Below are 14,725 nucleotides of genomic sequence, written 5' to 3' on the forward strand. Positions count from 1 at the left end.
TTCGCTGGGAAGCCCCAAGGCAGCCGGTCCCGCCATGGGACTCCACTTAGGAGCCCACCAGCATCTGTTTCTGCCTTCTGGGAGGCGACTGGCTTTGGGTGGCTGCGGGATCCCTTCCCCCTGCTCCTTCCCCTTTGCATTGGCGTCTTCGGGGCAGCAAAGCAGCCCGTGCGGCCGGGGAGAAGCGTGCCAGCGGGCAGAGGGCTGGGGCGTGCGGAATGAGTGGCCGGAGCCGGGCACGGATGGAAGCCATTTCTGCTCTCTCCTCCCCCGGGCCTCTCCTGGTGGTGGCCGCTCTCAGGCCCGGCCCGTTATCTGTCAGGACCCCCCCTCCCCCTCCCCCTCTAGAGCCTCTCTCCCCGCCCCGCACCCCCCTCCCCGGCGCTGCCAAGCCCCTCTCCGCCCCCTCCCCGCCTCACTTCCTTCCCCGTCCAGCCTTTCCTGGGCTGGAGCGGCCCCGCAGCGGCGGCGCGGGGGGGAAGGAGGCAGCCGGAGCCAGGACAGGAAGCGGGCTCCTGACTCCGCCGAGGCTGGCAGGAGACGCGGGCTCGGCCTCTGCCCGGGGCGCGGTCGCTCTGCCCGGCTAGCGGGACGCGAAGGGACCCGGCGGGTTTGAGTCGCACCGGGACCCCCCCCCCCTGCACCCCGCGCGGCTGCCAGCTCCGCCGCGGGCACCGCTCCAGCAGCGAGCGCCCGGCTGATGCGCGCCCTGCCGGGGCCGGGCTATGCGCGCCGCGCCCGCCTGCCTGCTGCCGGGCAGCCCCTGAGCGGCCGCCGGCTGCGCGCCCCCATGTCCCGGCCCGGGAGCGGGGCCCGGGCGGCGGAGTGAGGGGGGCAGCGCGGGGCCGCGGCGGGCTCTGGCGGGGCTAACTCATGAAGAACAAGGGCGCCAAGCAGAAGCTGAAGAGGAAGGGAGCCGCCGGCGCCTTCGGCTGCGACCTGACGGAGCACCTGGAGAGCTCGGGCCAGGATGGTAATCGCCGCTTCAGGGGCCGCGGTGGGGTGGCACGTGGGATCCCGGGCAAGGGCGGCGGCTGCCGTACTCACAGGGGCAGGGTGGGGCGAGGCTGGGTGTGGCGCGGGGAGAAGGGCCGCGGGGCTGCGTCTCACTCCGAAGTGCCACTCAAGTCCATGGAGGGGGGCGTCCTCTGCGCCAGACCCGAGCTCCGCCACTCTAGGCTTGGCGCTGTACAGCCCCGGGGCTTGCCCCTCCGCTCTGAACGCATGACAGTGGCTTGGGATGCGGTGTCTGGCTGCCTGAGCCCCGCACCCCTTTCCTTACAAATTCAACAGGCTGTAGAGGGCACGCCGCCCCCACAGGACGGGGGCCCTGTAAAGAGAAACCGGGAATGCCTCATCTGCCCCTCCCTATGTCCAATACGGTTCCCATCTCCTTCTTCTGAGGCTGTGCTGGGTAAGGGCAGAGGGGATGGGGGAGGGACGAGAGTAAGACTTTTGGGGGGCAGAGGGGACAGCTGAGATATTTCCATGTCCTCCTCTCTACTCTCTCTACCCTCCTCCCTACTCTCCTGCTTTCAGAGCATAATAGGATGGGTCAGACTGGGGGTGGCTGCAGTAAGGTCAGAGGGCGTTGGTTTTGAAATGACTAGTTTGGGATGAGGAAAAGAGCCAGTTTCTTGAAAGAGGGAGGGAATGAGGAGAGAAGCAGCTGAGACCTCAAAAGACAGAGCCTTTGCTTGCATAGTAGAGGAGGGAAAGAATAAATACATGTCCTACCCAGCTCCCCCATCTAAGTTAACATAATGTTCCAGTTACTGAGTTACTTTACCCAGATTTGGTCTACTCTAAGTGACAGAGCTCTTGCAGCAACATCCATGGAGGGTGGGGTGGGCAATTAGCTGTGTGATGATGAGTATGATTAATGATGCGCAGTAGGGAACAAGCCTGCCTTGGCAAAAAGATAGACTGGAGTATGTAGTAAGTCTTTTCCATCACACAGGAAAGAGAAAGAGAGAGAGAGAGAGAGAGAGAGAGTGTGTGTTACACATGTTCATCTCTCTAGTTACTGCAAAAGACAGTGTACAGTGCAAATCAACAGTAATATTAAGTACTTACAATATCTTCCATGTATATAGTTCCTTTATTTGCAATGATCCAAACACCAAACAAATGTCACACATTTTAAAACAAATCACTTTGCCAACATAACACAGTGGTACATGAATTCCCTTTGCCGTTAATTCCACTCATTACCACAGCAGCCACCTCTGGTGAGGAGCTGTTTATAGCAGTTCATAGCAACACTGCACAACTGTTTAGGACAGGAAAGAACAAACATATCCAGTGGAAATTGCTGAGGCAATTTAGAGGAAAAGAACAGCATTTCCATTTGAAATTAGGTCAGGAAAGCAGGACTAAAAAGTAAGCATTTATAATATAGGGGTTTTTTTTTTAGAACAGAGAGTGGTTAGGACTTTGTCTTTTGTGTCATTTGTAGGATGGTTCACAATTCAACCTTACATGGTCTGTATTAAGAAGCAATGTGGGATAATATGATATTCCTTTCTCTTATATAATGCTGTGTTATTTGCTGAATAGCATGTCACAATGCCCAGTGCTGTATGATCTAGAAATGAAAGACGCAATTGTTATATATTCATTTAGAAGGATATGAGTTAGATCATAGGGTAGAAGTTAAATTAGAGGGTTAAGGGAGGATGGAAGAGAAGTGGGAGCATTCATTCATTATAGGATCAATGCTCATGAAATAAAATCTGTCAGAGTGACTGTGAAGGCAGCGAGGGGCCAAATGTCATTGATGGGTTTATAAGCCTGCCGTTCTCCCATAATTGAAATTATGAGATGAAATTTGAAGGGCTGCTATAGTATGGAAGATAATTGTCAGTAAGACAGTTTAGCTATCCAAAAATGACCTGGCCGCAGGAACCAGCCAGTATCTTTGCAGGCAGGAGCTTTGTGGGGGTAGCAGAAGATAACTTTCTGTCCTGTGCAGACAGGTTCCTAGAGGGTGTGAATAAGCTTTTTGGAGGAATGATACTGGCTATATTTGGTATCTATTCAGAAGCAATATGGGGCTGAAGTTCTGCTTCAGAGCAGCTGGTAGTCATGACACAGGAAGAGAGCACTTTGGTATCCAGAAAAGATTTTCTCCTGTGGAACTTTGGGAAAGCAGATTTTTAAATGCACTCAGAAGGATTAATTGGAACACCAAGAAAGGGTGTAAAAGGGACTGGGGCCAATTCAAACTGGTTCTCCTTCACACACAGAGTGGCTTTATCCCAACTTGCAAAGCTGCCTTGTGCAGAGATTCCACAAGCTCTCATAAACCAGTGAGTGTTAGACTAGCTCTGTGCTTGGGGGAGAGATCTGTAAGGAACATCTGGATGCTACTTGATGTAGATCTGGCAGTTCTTTATGGTTTTCTTCTCTCAGGGTCAGTACATTGTCATTAACTCAGCGTGTTGTTCCGGGGTGTTGTACTCATGAGTTTAAGGCCAAACAGGATCATTGTGATCATGTAGTCTGATCTCCTGCACGTTGCAGGCCATGGAACCTTAATCACCCCATAATAGACCCATATCCTTTGGCTGAATTACTGAAGTCTTCAAATCATGGGGTGCTTCTTTTCACAGGAGATATAAAATGGAGCTCCTGAATGCTTGTAGTCAATTCATTTAAGAGCCAGTGGTGCTTTTTGTAGGGGCTTCAGTCCTGATGTCCTTGCCAAATTCCAGCAGAGAGAATTATATTCTGGTGAAGAATTTTCTCCTGTAGTTTTTTGTATCCTTAACTGTTAAATAGCTACAACATTCCACTCTAGAAATGACTGTATTTTACTAGTGGACAAAAAGATGCTTCTGTATTCTTTACCTACTGTACCTAAGACTTAATTAACAAATGTTTGTAAACTGCTTTATGATCTTAGGATGAATGTTGGTGTAGAAGTACAAAGTGTTGTTATTAAATAGGGGCAGAGTCAAAACACATTAACAGGTACAATGTATGAACCAGCGCATTGATAGTGGGATACAAAGCATTTCTCTCCTAGGATGAATCTTCTAGTTCAGCCTGGGTCAGCAGAGGCTGAAAATTGTTGCTTGTTATTGATGGCTGGTTAGTGACTTGTGTGAAATTTATTTGCTGGGTCTCAGTCTGGTTCCTGTCTTCACCACAGCTGATCCTCATAGATTTCCTAGAGTGTGGGGAGTTTGAACTTCCCTTTTACCCTTAGAGGGATTCCCTCTAGAGCAAAAATGAAGCATGTCGATTGACTGGAGGGTGGCAGAAGGGATTCTCTCTTTTGTGGGAGTGTAACACAGTGAGACTCACTGCCATGGTGCCTCCTACTGGCCACTTGGGAAGTAGCTCATTTCAGCCCTGGAGCACCCCCTTTCAGCCAGCATCTTACCTACTGTTACCTTTTTTCTTCTCCACCACTTGGCATCAGGATCCACGCCCCTCCCAGTCCATGGGACCCTCCCCTCTGAGTATTGCCCTCCCACAGTGCCCTCACACTTTGGGGTCCTCCTCCTCAAGGAAACCCAACCCCCTACACCCACCTTGCTCACTAACCCTTCCGCCAGTCTTCATCTAGCCTCTACCTTGGGGCAAACTGCAGTCTGAAATGGCCACTGATCATTGGCAAGGGTGTGGACCTGCTGCTTTCTGCTGCCCTAGCTGTCTCCTTGCAGCCCTAGTAGCCTCATGCCTTATCTCAGGCTCTGCATCCTGGGAGCTTGCCTGGCCAGAGCTTCCCCAGCCCTCCCTTAAGTCAGGGAGCCTCTAGCTTCCCTAGCAGCTTCGTCTCTCCTGCTCCACAGCTAGAGCGAGAACTAGTTTATGCTTCTTCCCCTCCTCTAGCCCTTATTTATATTGCCCTCAGCTGGGCCCTAATTGGCTAATGTCTGCCACAGCTACTTGCTCCACAGCCACAGCCTTCTCCCAGAGCTGTTTTAACCTAAAGGGCCAGTGTGGGGCAGATGCCCTGTCACAGGGGCTACGTCTACATTGGCAAGATTTTGCGCAAATACTTTTAACACAAGAATTTTTGCGTTAAGGTATTTGCGCAAGAGAGTGTCTACACTGGCATGTGCTTTTGCGCAAGAGATGTGCTTTTGCACAAAAGCATCCGTACCAGTTTAGATGTTCTCTTGCACAAGAAAGCTCCGATGGCCATTTTAGCCATTGGGCTTTCTTGCACAAGAAATTAATGTTGCCTGTCTACACTGGCCTCTTGCGCAAGAACAGTTGCGCAAGAGGGCTTATTCCTGAGCGGGAGCATCATAGTTCTTGCGCAAGAAGCACTGATTTCATACATTAGAACGTCAGTGTTCTTGCTCAAGAACTTCCTGCCAGTGTAGACAGGCAACATGTTTTTGTGCAAAAGCGAGTGCTTTTGCACAAAATCATGCCAATGTAGACACAGCCAGGGAATAAACCAGTACTGCCAATCCCAGGCACTCAATAATCATGAGTCAGGCTCCCCAAAATCATGAGATTTGTTTAAAATGTCAAACTTTTTTTTCTTTGCCTTTTGGTTTTGAGCCTTTGCTCACATTGTCCCTCTTTTCTCAGCAACTGGGAGAACCAGAACACTCTCTCAACCCTCTACCCCCAAAAACCCCACCAGAAGAACTTTAGATAATCCTGAAAAGCTAAAAAACAATGAATAGTCTAGTAACACCTTAAAGGCTAACAAAACATGTAGGCTGTGTCTAGACTGCATCCTTTTCCGTAAAAGGGATGCAAATTAGACCTATCGCAATTGCAAATGAAGCGGGGATTTAAATCCCCCCTGCTTCATTAGCATAAAAATGGCTGCCGCTTTTTTCCGGCTCGGAGCTTTGCCGGAAAAAAGCGCCAGTCTAGACGCGGATCTTTCGGAAAATAAAGCCTTTTCTGAAGGGATAAGGGATCTTTCAGAAAAGGCTTTATTTTCTAAAAGTTCTGCGTCTAGACTGGCGCTTTTTTCTGGCAAAGCTCCGAGCCGGAAAAAAGTGGCAGCCTTTTTTATGCTAATGAAGCAGGGGGGATTTAATTCCCTGTTTCATTTGCAATTGCGATAGGTCTAATTTGCATCCCTTTTACGGAAAAGGGATGCAGTCTAGACACAGCCGTAGAGGGTATCATGAGTATTTAGATAACCCTCTTGTTCCTAGACTGGAGGAGCAGCTTTGTGTCCCTGCATGTCCCATTTGCAGCAGAGTTAATTCTACTACTGCTGTACCCTTCTGTGGTCTGTGGCACATCTGTTTCCTGCATGATGCTGTCTGATTGGGATGCATTGACCTCAGATTTTTCCCTTACTGCTCCCCACTCACTCCCTGCAGAATCACTGATAGCACCCAGAGGTTTTTAAATGCCTTTGTTTGACTCTAGTTATTGGTTTTGTTCTATGGCTGAAAAAGTGTGTCTGATTCATTAATAGCCTTTGAAACAAATGACTCCTTTGTGCTCAGGAGCTGAGGCTCCTTTTTTCCATGAGCAGAGGGGCTCTGATGTGGCTGTGAAGTGGGGCCTACTAGCAGTACCCTCAGGAGAGGAAAAAGGGTTAGTGTTCTGTGACTGCTGCCAACGTAACATTCTGCTTACCCTCCTGCAAGCCCTTTGGAATAGTATTCTGGTGAGAACTGAACTGCAGGCAGACAACTGTGGAGTTTAATGGTGGATGTACTGGGTCTGGGTCAGGGTGGAGAGGGCCTGCCCCAGTCAGAGCAGGGTTGGAGGAGGGCAGTCCCTGTCCCCTAGGACACTATGACATGATGCTCTTTATATCTCAGCCACAAAGCTCCTCCACTTCACTGTGGCACAGCCCCCAAGTGGGACATGCTCACATTGTTACTCTCTTAGCTTTCTCTTAGGCCTGAGGGAGGGGGGTATTTAGTGGGTTCATCCAGTCATCTATACATACCAAGGCCAAATCCAGAAAGCCATACTCACATTGGCTAAGGCACAAATTTCCACAGAGTTCCCTGGGAATTTTGTCTGAGTGAGGACTTCTGGATTTGCTTGTTAATTAATAGAAAAACTTGGTAGTAAGTCTGAGGTCTAGGGTTGCCTGCTGTCTGGTATTGGCCTGGACAGTCAGGTATTTGCGGCCTCTGTCTGGAAACCCCTCCCCCCCCCCGAAAATACTGGACATGTAAAATCATGATTTTGGATCACAATGTTTTTTAAATAAAAAGGAGTTCAAAATAGTGTGCATGAAAGAGGTTAATGATTGGTAAAAAGAAGTAACAGGTTTGGTTCCCTCCCCCTTTTTTTCTCAACAACTTTGGTCCCCTGCCCCCCTTTTTTGTGTGAAAGTATCTGGCAACCCTACTAGGGTCCCAAGATTGTTTGCATTCAAACCTCACTGCTAATGTCTCATCAGGTAGACACAACCAGTCTTATGCCTCAGCCATGATGGTAAGATTCAACAACAGGGGCAGCTTGTCTAGAAACTAGAACATGTTAGTGCCTACCTGACCCCAGCAGATCAAAAGACAGTGCTCCTGTACTCCAGTGGAGCCCAGTGAATTTTGCATATGAGAAGAGAAACCAGGCACAATGCTCCGACTCTCGCTGGGCTGGATTAAGAAAGACATAGGCATTTTTATGTGCCTAGTGCCCAGCTGCCAGAGTCAGGTGACTATATCAGAGTCACAGATTCCATTTTATATCAAGTAAATCGCTACCCATCATAGTTACATAGAAAAGCTTGCAAATGTGATCCAAGCGAGAGCACTGTGGCAATATCTTCCACTCTGAACCTGCAGACAGTCTCAAACACCCAGTAGCAGACCCATATGCAGCAATTTCTGTCGGGGGGGTGGGGGAGGGGCGAAGGGGTGTATGTGTGTGCTTTTCTGTAAATATGGACCACAATATTTTTTAAATAAAAAGGAGTTCCAAATACTGTGCATGAGAGAGGTTAATGAAAAATGTGAGTGGAAACAGTGATTAGTAAAATGGTTTTGCTATAACATACTAAAAAGTTATATAGTAATAAAGGTTTTATATAAATTACCTTCTAGGATCTTGCTGTAATATCGTATGTGAAAAACAATATTCCAAAATATTCTAGTCTTCGTCTTCAGAGTTTTTCAGTTAAGACTATATACAGGCTAGTAGTAGTGAAATAGATTTTAGGTAACAGCAACCTTTTCTTGACAGTAAGTTCACAGCAGTGTCTAAGACATGTTCATAGTTAGTTTCCATCTTTAAGGAGAGTTTGAAGCTCCGGTCTTCTAGGTAATTTCCAGGCAAAGATATCCACCACTTCATCCAAGTCCACTTTGGCTGCATAGTGAGTGTGTGTGTGTATGGAATTATAATAATTTCAGAAGAATGGGGGAGGGAAGCTCGGGCAGTGCAATGCTCTAGCCTTCCCCTGGCCGCTCATCCTTACTTGGGGGGAGCTGGGGGGGGGGGGGCAGTACATTTGCACCCTTTGCACCGCCTCCTGCGTATGAGCCTGAGAAGGGATTCAGAGAGCACACACAGCTATGGTTTTGTCTTAATGACCTTAAAACAACACTTGAGGACAGGACTCCTCATTCTATGGTGTGGGAAAGTTTGGCTGGAGCGAGAAGCAGAAAAAGACCTTAAATGTGTATGTATTGATGTCCTCACAGCTAAAGCTCAAGATGTGATATGATTTGGTGTCTGCTGCAGACCACTAAATCACACTAGAAAACAGGATGAATACTTACTTATTTATAGTGTGTTGGGAGAAAAAACCCTGCATGATCATGAGGGACTTCAGTTTGAGTGATATCTGCTGGAGGCTACATGTTGCCGGGTCTGTGAAACACCCTTGGAATTTTTAAACTTTATAGATAACAATTTCCAAATTCAAAAAGTGTTACAACCTACATGGGAGAATATTATAGTAGATCTTGTCCTAACAGATAGAGGAGCTGATCACACAACTAAGACTTAATGGCCTTGATCGCATTATTAATGTGCAAGCAGAATAAAGTCCAGACCAATACTATATATACTTGGTGCTTTAATAGGGCCAGTTTCACAAAGCTTAAAAAAACAACACCACATCACATCAGTGGGGAGGAAGAATTTAAACAGAAAAGTATGAATGATAATTGAGAATCATTTAAGGGGACTTTACTAGATGCTCAAAAAGGCACAGTCCTATAATTGAGTAAGAAGGCTGTGCTGGTTAAAAAAACTGAATTGATTTAGAGGGGAAATGAAGGATATATAAAATATTTAAAAAATTATGTATCACAGATGGAAGAAAGAAAAAGTTACTAGTAATAAATATTCATCAGAAGTTAAGAACTGTACACAACTGATAAGGGCAGCAAAGGGATACAAGGAGAAATCTATGACCAACAGAGTTAATGACAATCAGAAGGAGTTTTGAAAAATAATAGGAACAAAAAGAATTCTTATAATATTTCTTCATTAGTTGATCGAAATGGTAGAATTATCACAGTACCACTTCCTACTTCCTCACCCTGCCAACACCCATTCTTCATATCCATCACTCTGCCCTTTCTAATACTCACTTCCTCAGTATGGATCTCCTTTCCAGTCTCCCAGTACACATCACCTGCTCTCCCAGTACCCTTTATTCCTATTCCTATTATTCATTCCTCATTGCTTTCCTCAGTCTCTGTTATACAATCCTAAAAATCTCTCCACAATGCCTATCATTAATTTACCAATATAAATCCCTCTCCGATAACAGTGTCTCCAGTACCCATCCTGCAGTATCCACCATACTTCCCTTCTCAGTCTCCATCATCTCCCATACCTTCTCTGCCAAAACTAATAAAACCCTTCTAACTTTCCTCCCTCAGCACCTGTCTCTTCACACTCACCACTCCTAGGGTACGTCTACACTGCAGGGTTACTTTGGGTTACTACCTGTGTAGATGCGCCAGATTTCAAAATATTTTCAAAATAAGATATACAATTTGAATAGAGCAAATTGCATATCTTATTTCGCGTTTAGGGTGCTGTGTAGATACACCCTATAGAAGAAGCATTAGGATGACTGCATTAAGTGAGCATTGAAACAGGACTCATGTAGTGTTGGGGCTCTAATAAAAATACTGCCATTTTGGACCATAGCTCTTCCAAAGCATTGCAATAGCACTGCTGTGAATTTTAATGTTTCAAAGAATCATAGTAGGATACGTCAGGGTTTTTTTAAGGAGGCAAAGTAATAGCAATTAAATACTAAATACAACGTACAAAAGAATGAAAACACAGAGCCTTATCCAGTTACTGACTCCTGATGCTGGCACAGTTATCTTGTCACCAGATCAGCCATCGTGACCATGTGCTACGGAAACTGAGTTTTGTGCGATTTATTTTACAGTCACACTATTGCCCTTGGTCTGATGAGCAGGGAGACCTACCTTGCAGGTAGCATGTGATTTTCTCTAAGGAGATGGCTCCAGTTGGAGCCAAGTTTGAAATCTGCTGTGCAGATGTGAAGCTGGTTTCTGGCCTTGCAGTCTCATGCTTAAGCATGCATACACATAAGCTTCCCAAGCATATGTTTATACATGTGTGTGTGCTGTGTTATCATGCATGGATATGTGTGTTTGCATGCATGCATTTGTGTATCCATACACCTGTGTATGTGTGGTATGAGTTCATGCATTGACTTATGTGTGCAAATGTATATGTATACTCCTGTGAGTGTTTCAGTACACGGGGGAGTGGGGTGGCGTGGTGGGGGAGGGGGGGTCTGTGGGTGTGGGTATATACAGTAAACACACAGGTCTGTCTGTGCAAGCTAGTTTGTGTTTTGATATTCATAAAGATGTGTTTGTATGCATTTATCTTTTTTGTCTTTTTAAACATGTTTGTCTGCAAATGAGTATGTGCTTGCCTTAATGAATGCACTCACAGACCTATAATAGTGTGCAAGAATGTATGCACAAGTCCTCACTTTTATGAAAAGTGCCGAATAGTCATTAATGCCCATGCAGAAAATATAAGCAGGCACTTCTTAGAGTCTCATTGGAAAGACCCAATGCACATCTGCTGCAGAAGGATGAAAGACTTAGATTCACCCTGCTGTGATTTGAATGTGTAGTGTCAAGGATTTCAACCCTGAAGTTTTGACTTTTAAACTCTTTAGCTGGATACCAGCTGGAGAACATATTCAAATGCATGTCTTCAATATATTAAAGCAAAGAAATTCACTATATTATGTAGAACTTGTCGCAGGCTGTTGACTTGTGGTGTATATAGGTGTATGTGTGGTATCTCCTGAGAGCTGTATATCCATGGTCTTGTTGTGGGCAGAGATTACAGGCTGTGAGAAACCGGGTCAGTTGCAAGGCGCTTTGATTTGACTGTTCGAGGAATGGATTAGTAAATTAAACCCCTCCCTGTGAGTGTGAGTCCACCAAGGGCAAATCGGGGAACATTTTTTGAAAGACAATCACTGTACAGGGAATCAAAGGCTAAATGTATGAACTACAGGACGTGCTCATGTATGGAGGAAGAAGAGGGATGGGATTAATCATTAGAGCATGTGGGTCTGCATTGGTGAAGGGGGTGCTTCGGTGGAACCCTACATCGATGTGTGCAGCTGCACACACTATTCATTCTGAATTTGTAATAACCCCAAGATTGCTTTCTCTACACCTCCTTTAATTAGCAATGCATCCTATTGTGGGTCCCAGACATTAGCTTTTGAAGCAGCCCAGTGGAAGCAACAAGAAGGCAATTCTGAACTTTAGAGTTGGAAACAATGGAAGCAAGAAGCCATTAATTTGCTGTAGTTATTTTGCTTTCTTCCTTGTTTTGGATGTTGTTTACATTACTCCCTCAGTCGTTTGTTGGTTTCTGGGAGTTGGGTTTTCAGATCGCTGTAGCTTGGTGGAAAAGCAGTTGAATGTGTTGCAAGCACAGCTCTCCCTGCTTTATATCTACATTTCCCTGACTAACTCCTGAGTGAATCATATGTTCTGGGTCCAGGCTGCATCCTGTTTTACATTTACCTCATCAACCACTGCATGAGACACACATGTTGTTTGCATGCCTCGCTCTGCCTTGATTCTGCATTTCTCTTGCAAACAGCATGAATCACATGTTCTGGCTGCATAATCTGGCTGCATATATTTTACAGAAGACACATTCAGAATCAGAAAGCATTTTCTCTTTATTGGTAACTGCACATTTTATCTAGACTTGATTGCAAACTGCAGGGGGCTGTAGTATATAGGATTTCACAGCTCTAAAAGGTACAGGGAGATACAGGTTGTACCTCCCTTAACCGGGACTCTCTGGTCCAGCAACATTCGTGGTCCGGCAGGGACCATGGATGTTCCTGGACCACAGAGCCCAGGAAAAGGGAGGTCTGATGGTGGGGCAGGAGTGTGTTAGGGGGCACCGGCAACCCAGTGTGTGTGGGGGGGAGATGGGGGGGAAACTGGTGACAGAGTAGGGAATTCTGGTCCCAGCAGCGGCCAGGGAGCTCTGTTCCTGGCCATGGAGCTCTGGCCCTGACTTTCCTCCCCAGCCTGGTTGTGCATCTCCAGCCCCGGTTGTGGAGCTGTGGAGCTCTGGCCATGGCGCTGCGCCCCAGCTGCAGCGGGGTCGGCAACATCTAGAGAGCTGGGAATGGAGGGAATGGGGCAGCAGCGGGGGCAGGTTGGAGCCCTAACCTTGGGCCGGCACAGGCTAGGAGGGGAGGAACATTCCCTGGTCCAGCAAACCCCCTCATTTGGGACCAGTCAGGTCCAGAGGGTGCTGGACCAGCAAGACCCAACCTGTATCATTCTCACTGGGTGAGACGCTAGCATTATGTGAAGGCAACAGCTGAAGTAAAAATACTTCAGAGTTCTTACCCAGATTTGAGTTTTCCCAGGAGTATGTAGTTTTGGTTCAGGCCCAGCTTTATACTAGAGCTGTCATGATTCAGACACAATACCAGAAAGGTTAATCCGTAACTAGAGCTTAGTGTATATTCTGCAGGTCTATAGCCACCATATTTGCTGCAGAGTAATGGATAACTTTTGGCTAATGAGTGGGCTTCATCGGTGGTCCTCCATTCCACTGGACCACAAGATTGTCATAACTAAGATTGGCTCCAGAATACAGTACTTTTGCTAACTGTGCTTATGTAACCACCACCAGGCAGATTTGAACCTGGGATCTCTGAAGTGGGGTATAGGAGCTTCTACCCTCTGAACTAAAAACCAGCTGGCTCCTAGGCCCTGCTGTAGCGGTCTCGTGGTCTTAACTGTTGCTGTGGTCTAGGTGCCACTTGCATTGCTCAGTAACCACACTAGGGCTATGTCTACACTGGGCCACTTATTCCGGAAAATCAGCCGCTTTTCCGGAATAAGCTGCGAGCAGTCTACACTGGCCCTTGAATTTCCGGAAAAGCAACGATGCTCTACTGTACAAAATCAGCCGCTATTCTGGAAAAACTATTCTGCTCCCGCTCGGGCATAAGTCCTTATTCTGGAACACTGTTCCGGAAAAGGGCCAGTGTAAACAGCCCAGTAGTCTTTTCCGGAAAAAAGCCCCGATCGCGAAAATGGCGATCGGGGCTCTTTTCCAGAAAAGCGCGTCTACATTGGCAACGGACGCTTTTCCGGAAAAGCAGCTTGCCAATGTAGACGCTCCTTTTCCGGAAAAACTTAAAACGGAATAGTATTCCATTTTAAGCAGTTCCAGAAATTCATGCCAGTGTAGACATAGCCATGGGCTGTGTCTACACTGGGCCACTTTATTCCGGAAAATCAGCCGCTTTTCCGGAATAAGCTGCGAGCTGTCTACACTGGCCCTTGAATTTCCGGAAAAGCAACGACGCTCTACAAAATCAGCCGATATTCCGGAAAAACTATTCTGCTCCCTCTCGGGCATAAGTCCTTATTCCGGAACACTGTTCCGGAAAAGGGCCAGTGTAGACAGCCCAGTAGTCTTTTCCGGAAAAAAGCCCCCATTGCGAAAATGGCGATCGGGGCTCTTTTCCGGAAAAGCGCGTCTACATTGGCCACAGATGCTTTTCCGGAAAAAGGGCTTTTCCGGAAAAGCAGCCTGCCAATGTAAACGCTCCTTTTCTGGAAAAACTGAAAACGGAATAGGATTCCGTTTTAAGCAGTTCCGGAAATTCATGCCAGTGTGTAGACAGCCCAGGTGTGCGGGTTAGACTTACGTACCTAGAATTTGCGGGGTAAGCCAATTTAAATTTGATTGGATTCAAAGAAAGTGCTTGGCTCTCAGTCAATGTTTTATGTAATCAGCACACACCTCACTTCAAATAGCCTTGTTTTAGGTGCGTGCCACTTCAGTAACACCTGTAGCAAAAAAATTATGTGGAAAGAAACCAGCAAAATCTGGCAGCCCTGCTCATGGGCAGTAGTAAAGACAATGTCTCGTGGATTGCAGGTTGCCCATCACTGGTATGCGTGGTGCCACAGATTTCTGCTTTGGTATTTCAGTTCTCATTAAAAAATATTTTTGTCCTCTTAATCTTAGGCTCGTAAAACTGGAAGAGACCTCGAGAGGTTGTCTAGTCTAGTGCCCTGCACTCATGGCAGAATTAAGTGATATCTAGACCATCCTTGATAGATGTCTATCCAAACTGCTCTTAAATATCTCCAGTGATAGAGATTCCACAACCTCCCTAGGCAATTTATGTAGGTGTTTAACCACCGTGAGTGAGAGGAAGTGTTTTCCTAGTGTCCAATCTAAACCTCCCTTGCTGAAATTTAAGCTCATTGCTTCTTACTCTATCCTCTGAAGTTAAGGAGAACAAATATTC

The 14,725-nt window shown here is 46.7% G+C and overlaps 1 protein-coding gene across 1 annotated transcript in view; it reads left to right on the forward strand.

Moving 5' to 3' along the window:
• Window positions 1-427: 427 nt before the first annotated feature.
• ARHGAP31 (Rho GTPase activating protein 31) overlaps window positions 428-14,725 on the forward strand; it is a 77,840-nt gene continuing 63,542 nt past the window's right edge. Inside the window, exon 1 of the mRNA XM_075905776.2 lies at window positions 428-973. Within this exon, the coding sequence (XP_075761891.2) occupies window positions 874-973 (100 nt within the window). The 5' untranslated portion in view covers window positions 428-873. The remainder of the gene's footprint in view (window positions 974-14,725) is intronic.

This window comes from Pelodiscus sinensis, chromosome 1, assembly GCF_052426305.1.
Source record: "Pelodiscus sinensis isolate ZL-2025 chromosome 1, ASM5242630v1, whole genome shotgun sequence".
NCBI classification, from domain to species: domain Eukaryota; kingdom Metazoa; phylum Chordata; order Testudines; family Trionychidae; genus Pelodiscus; species Pelodiscus sinensis.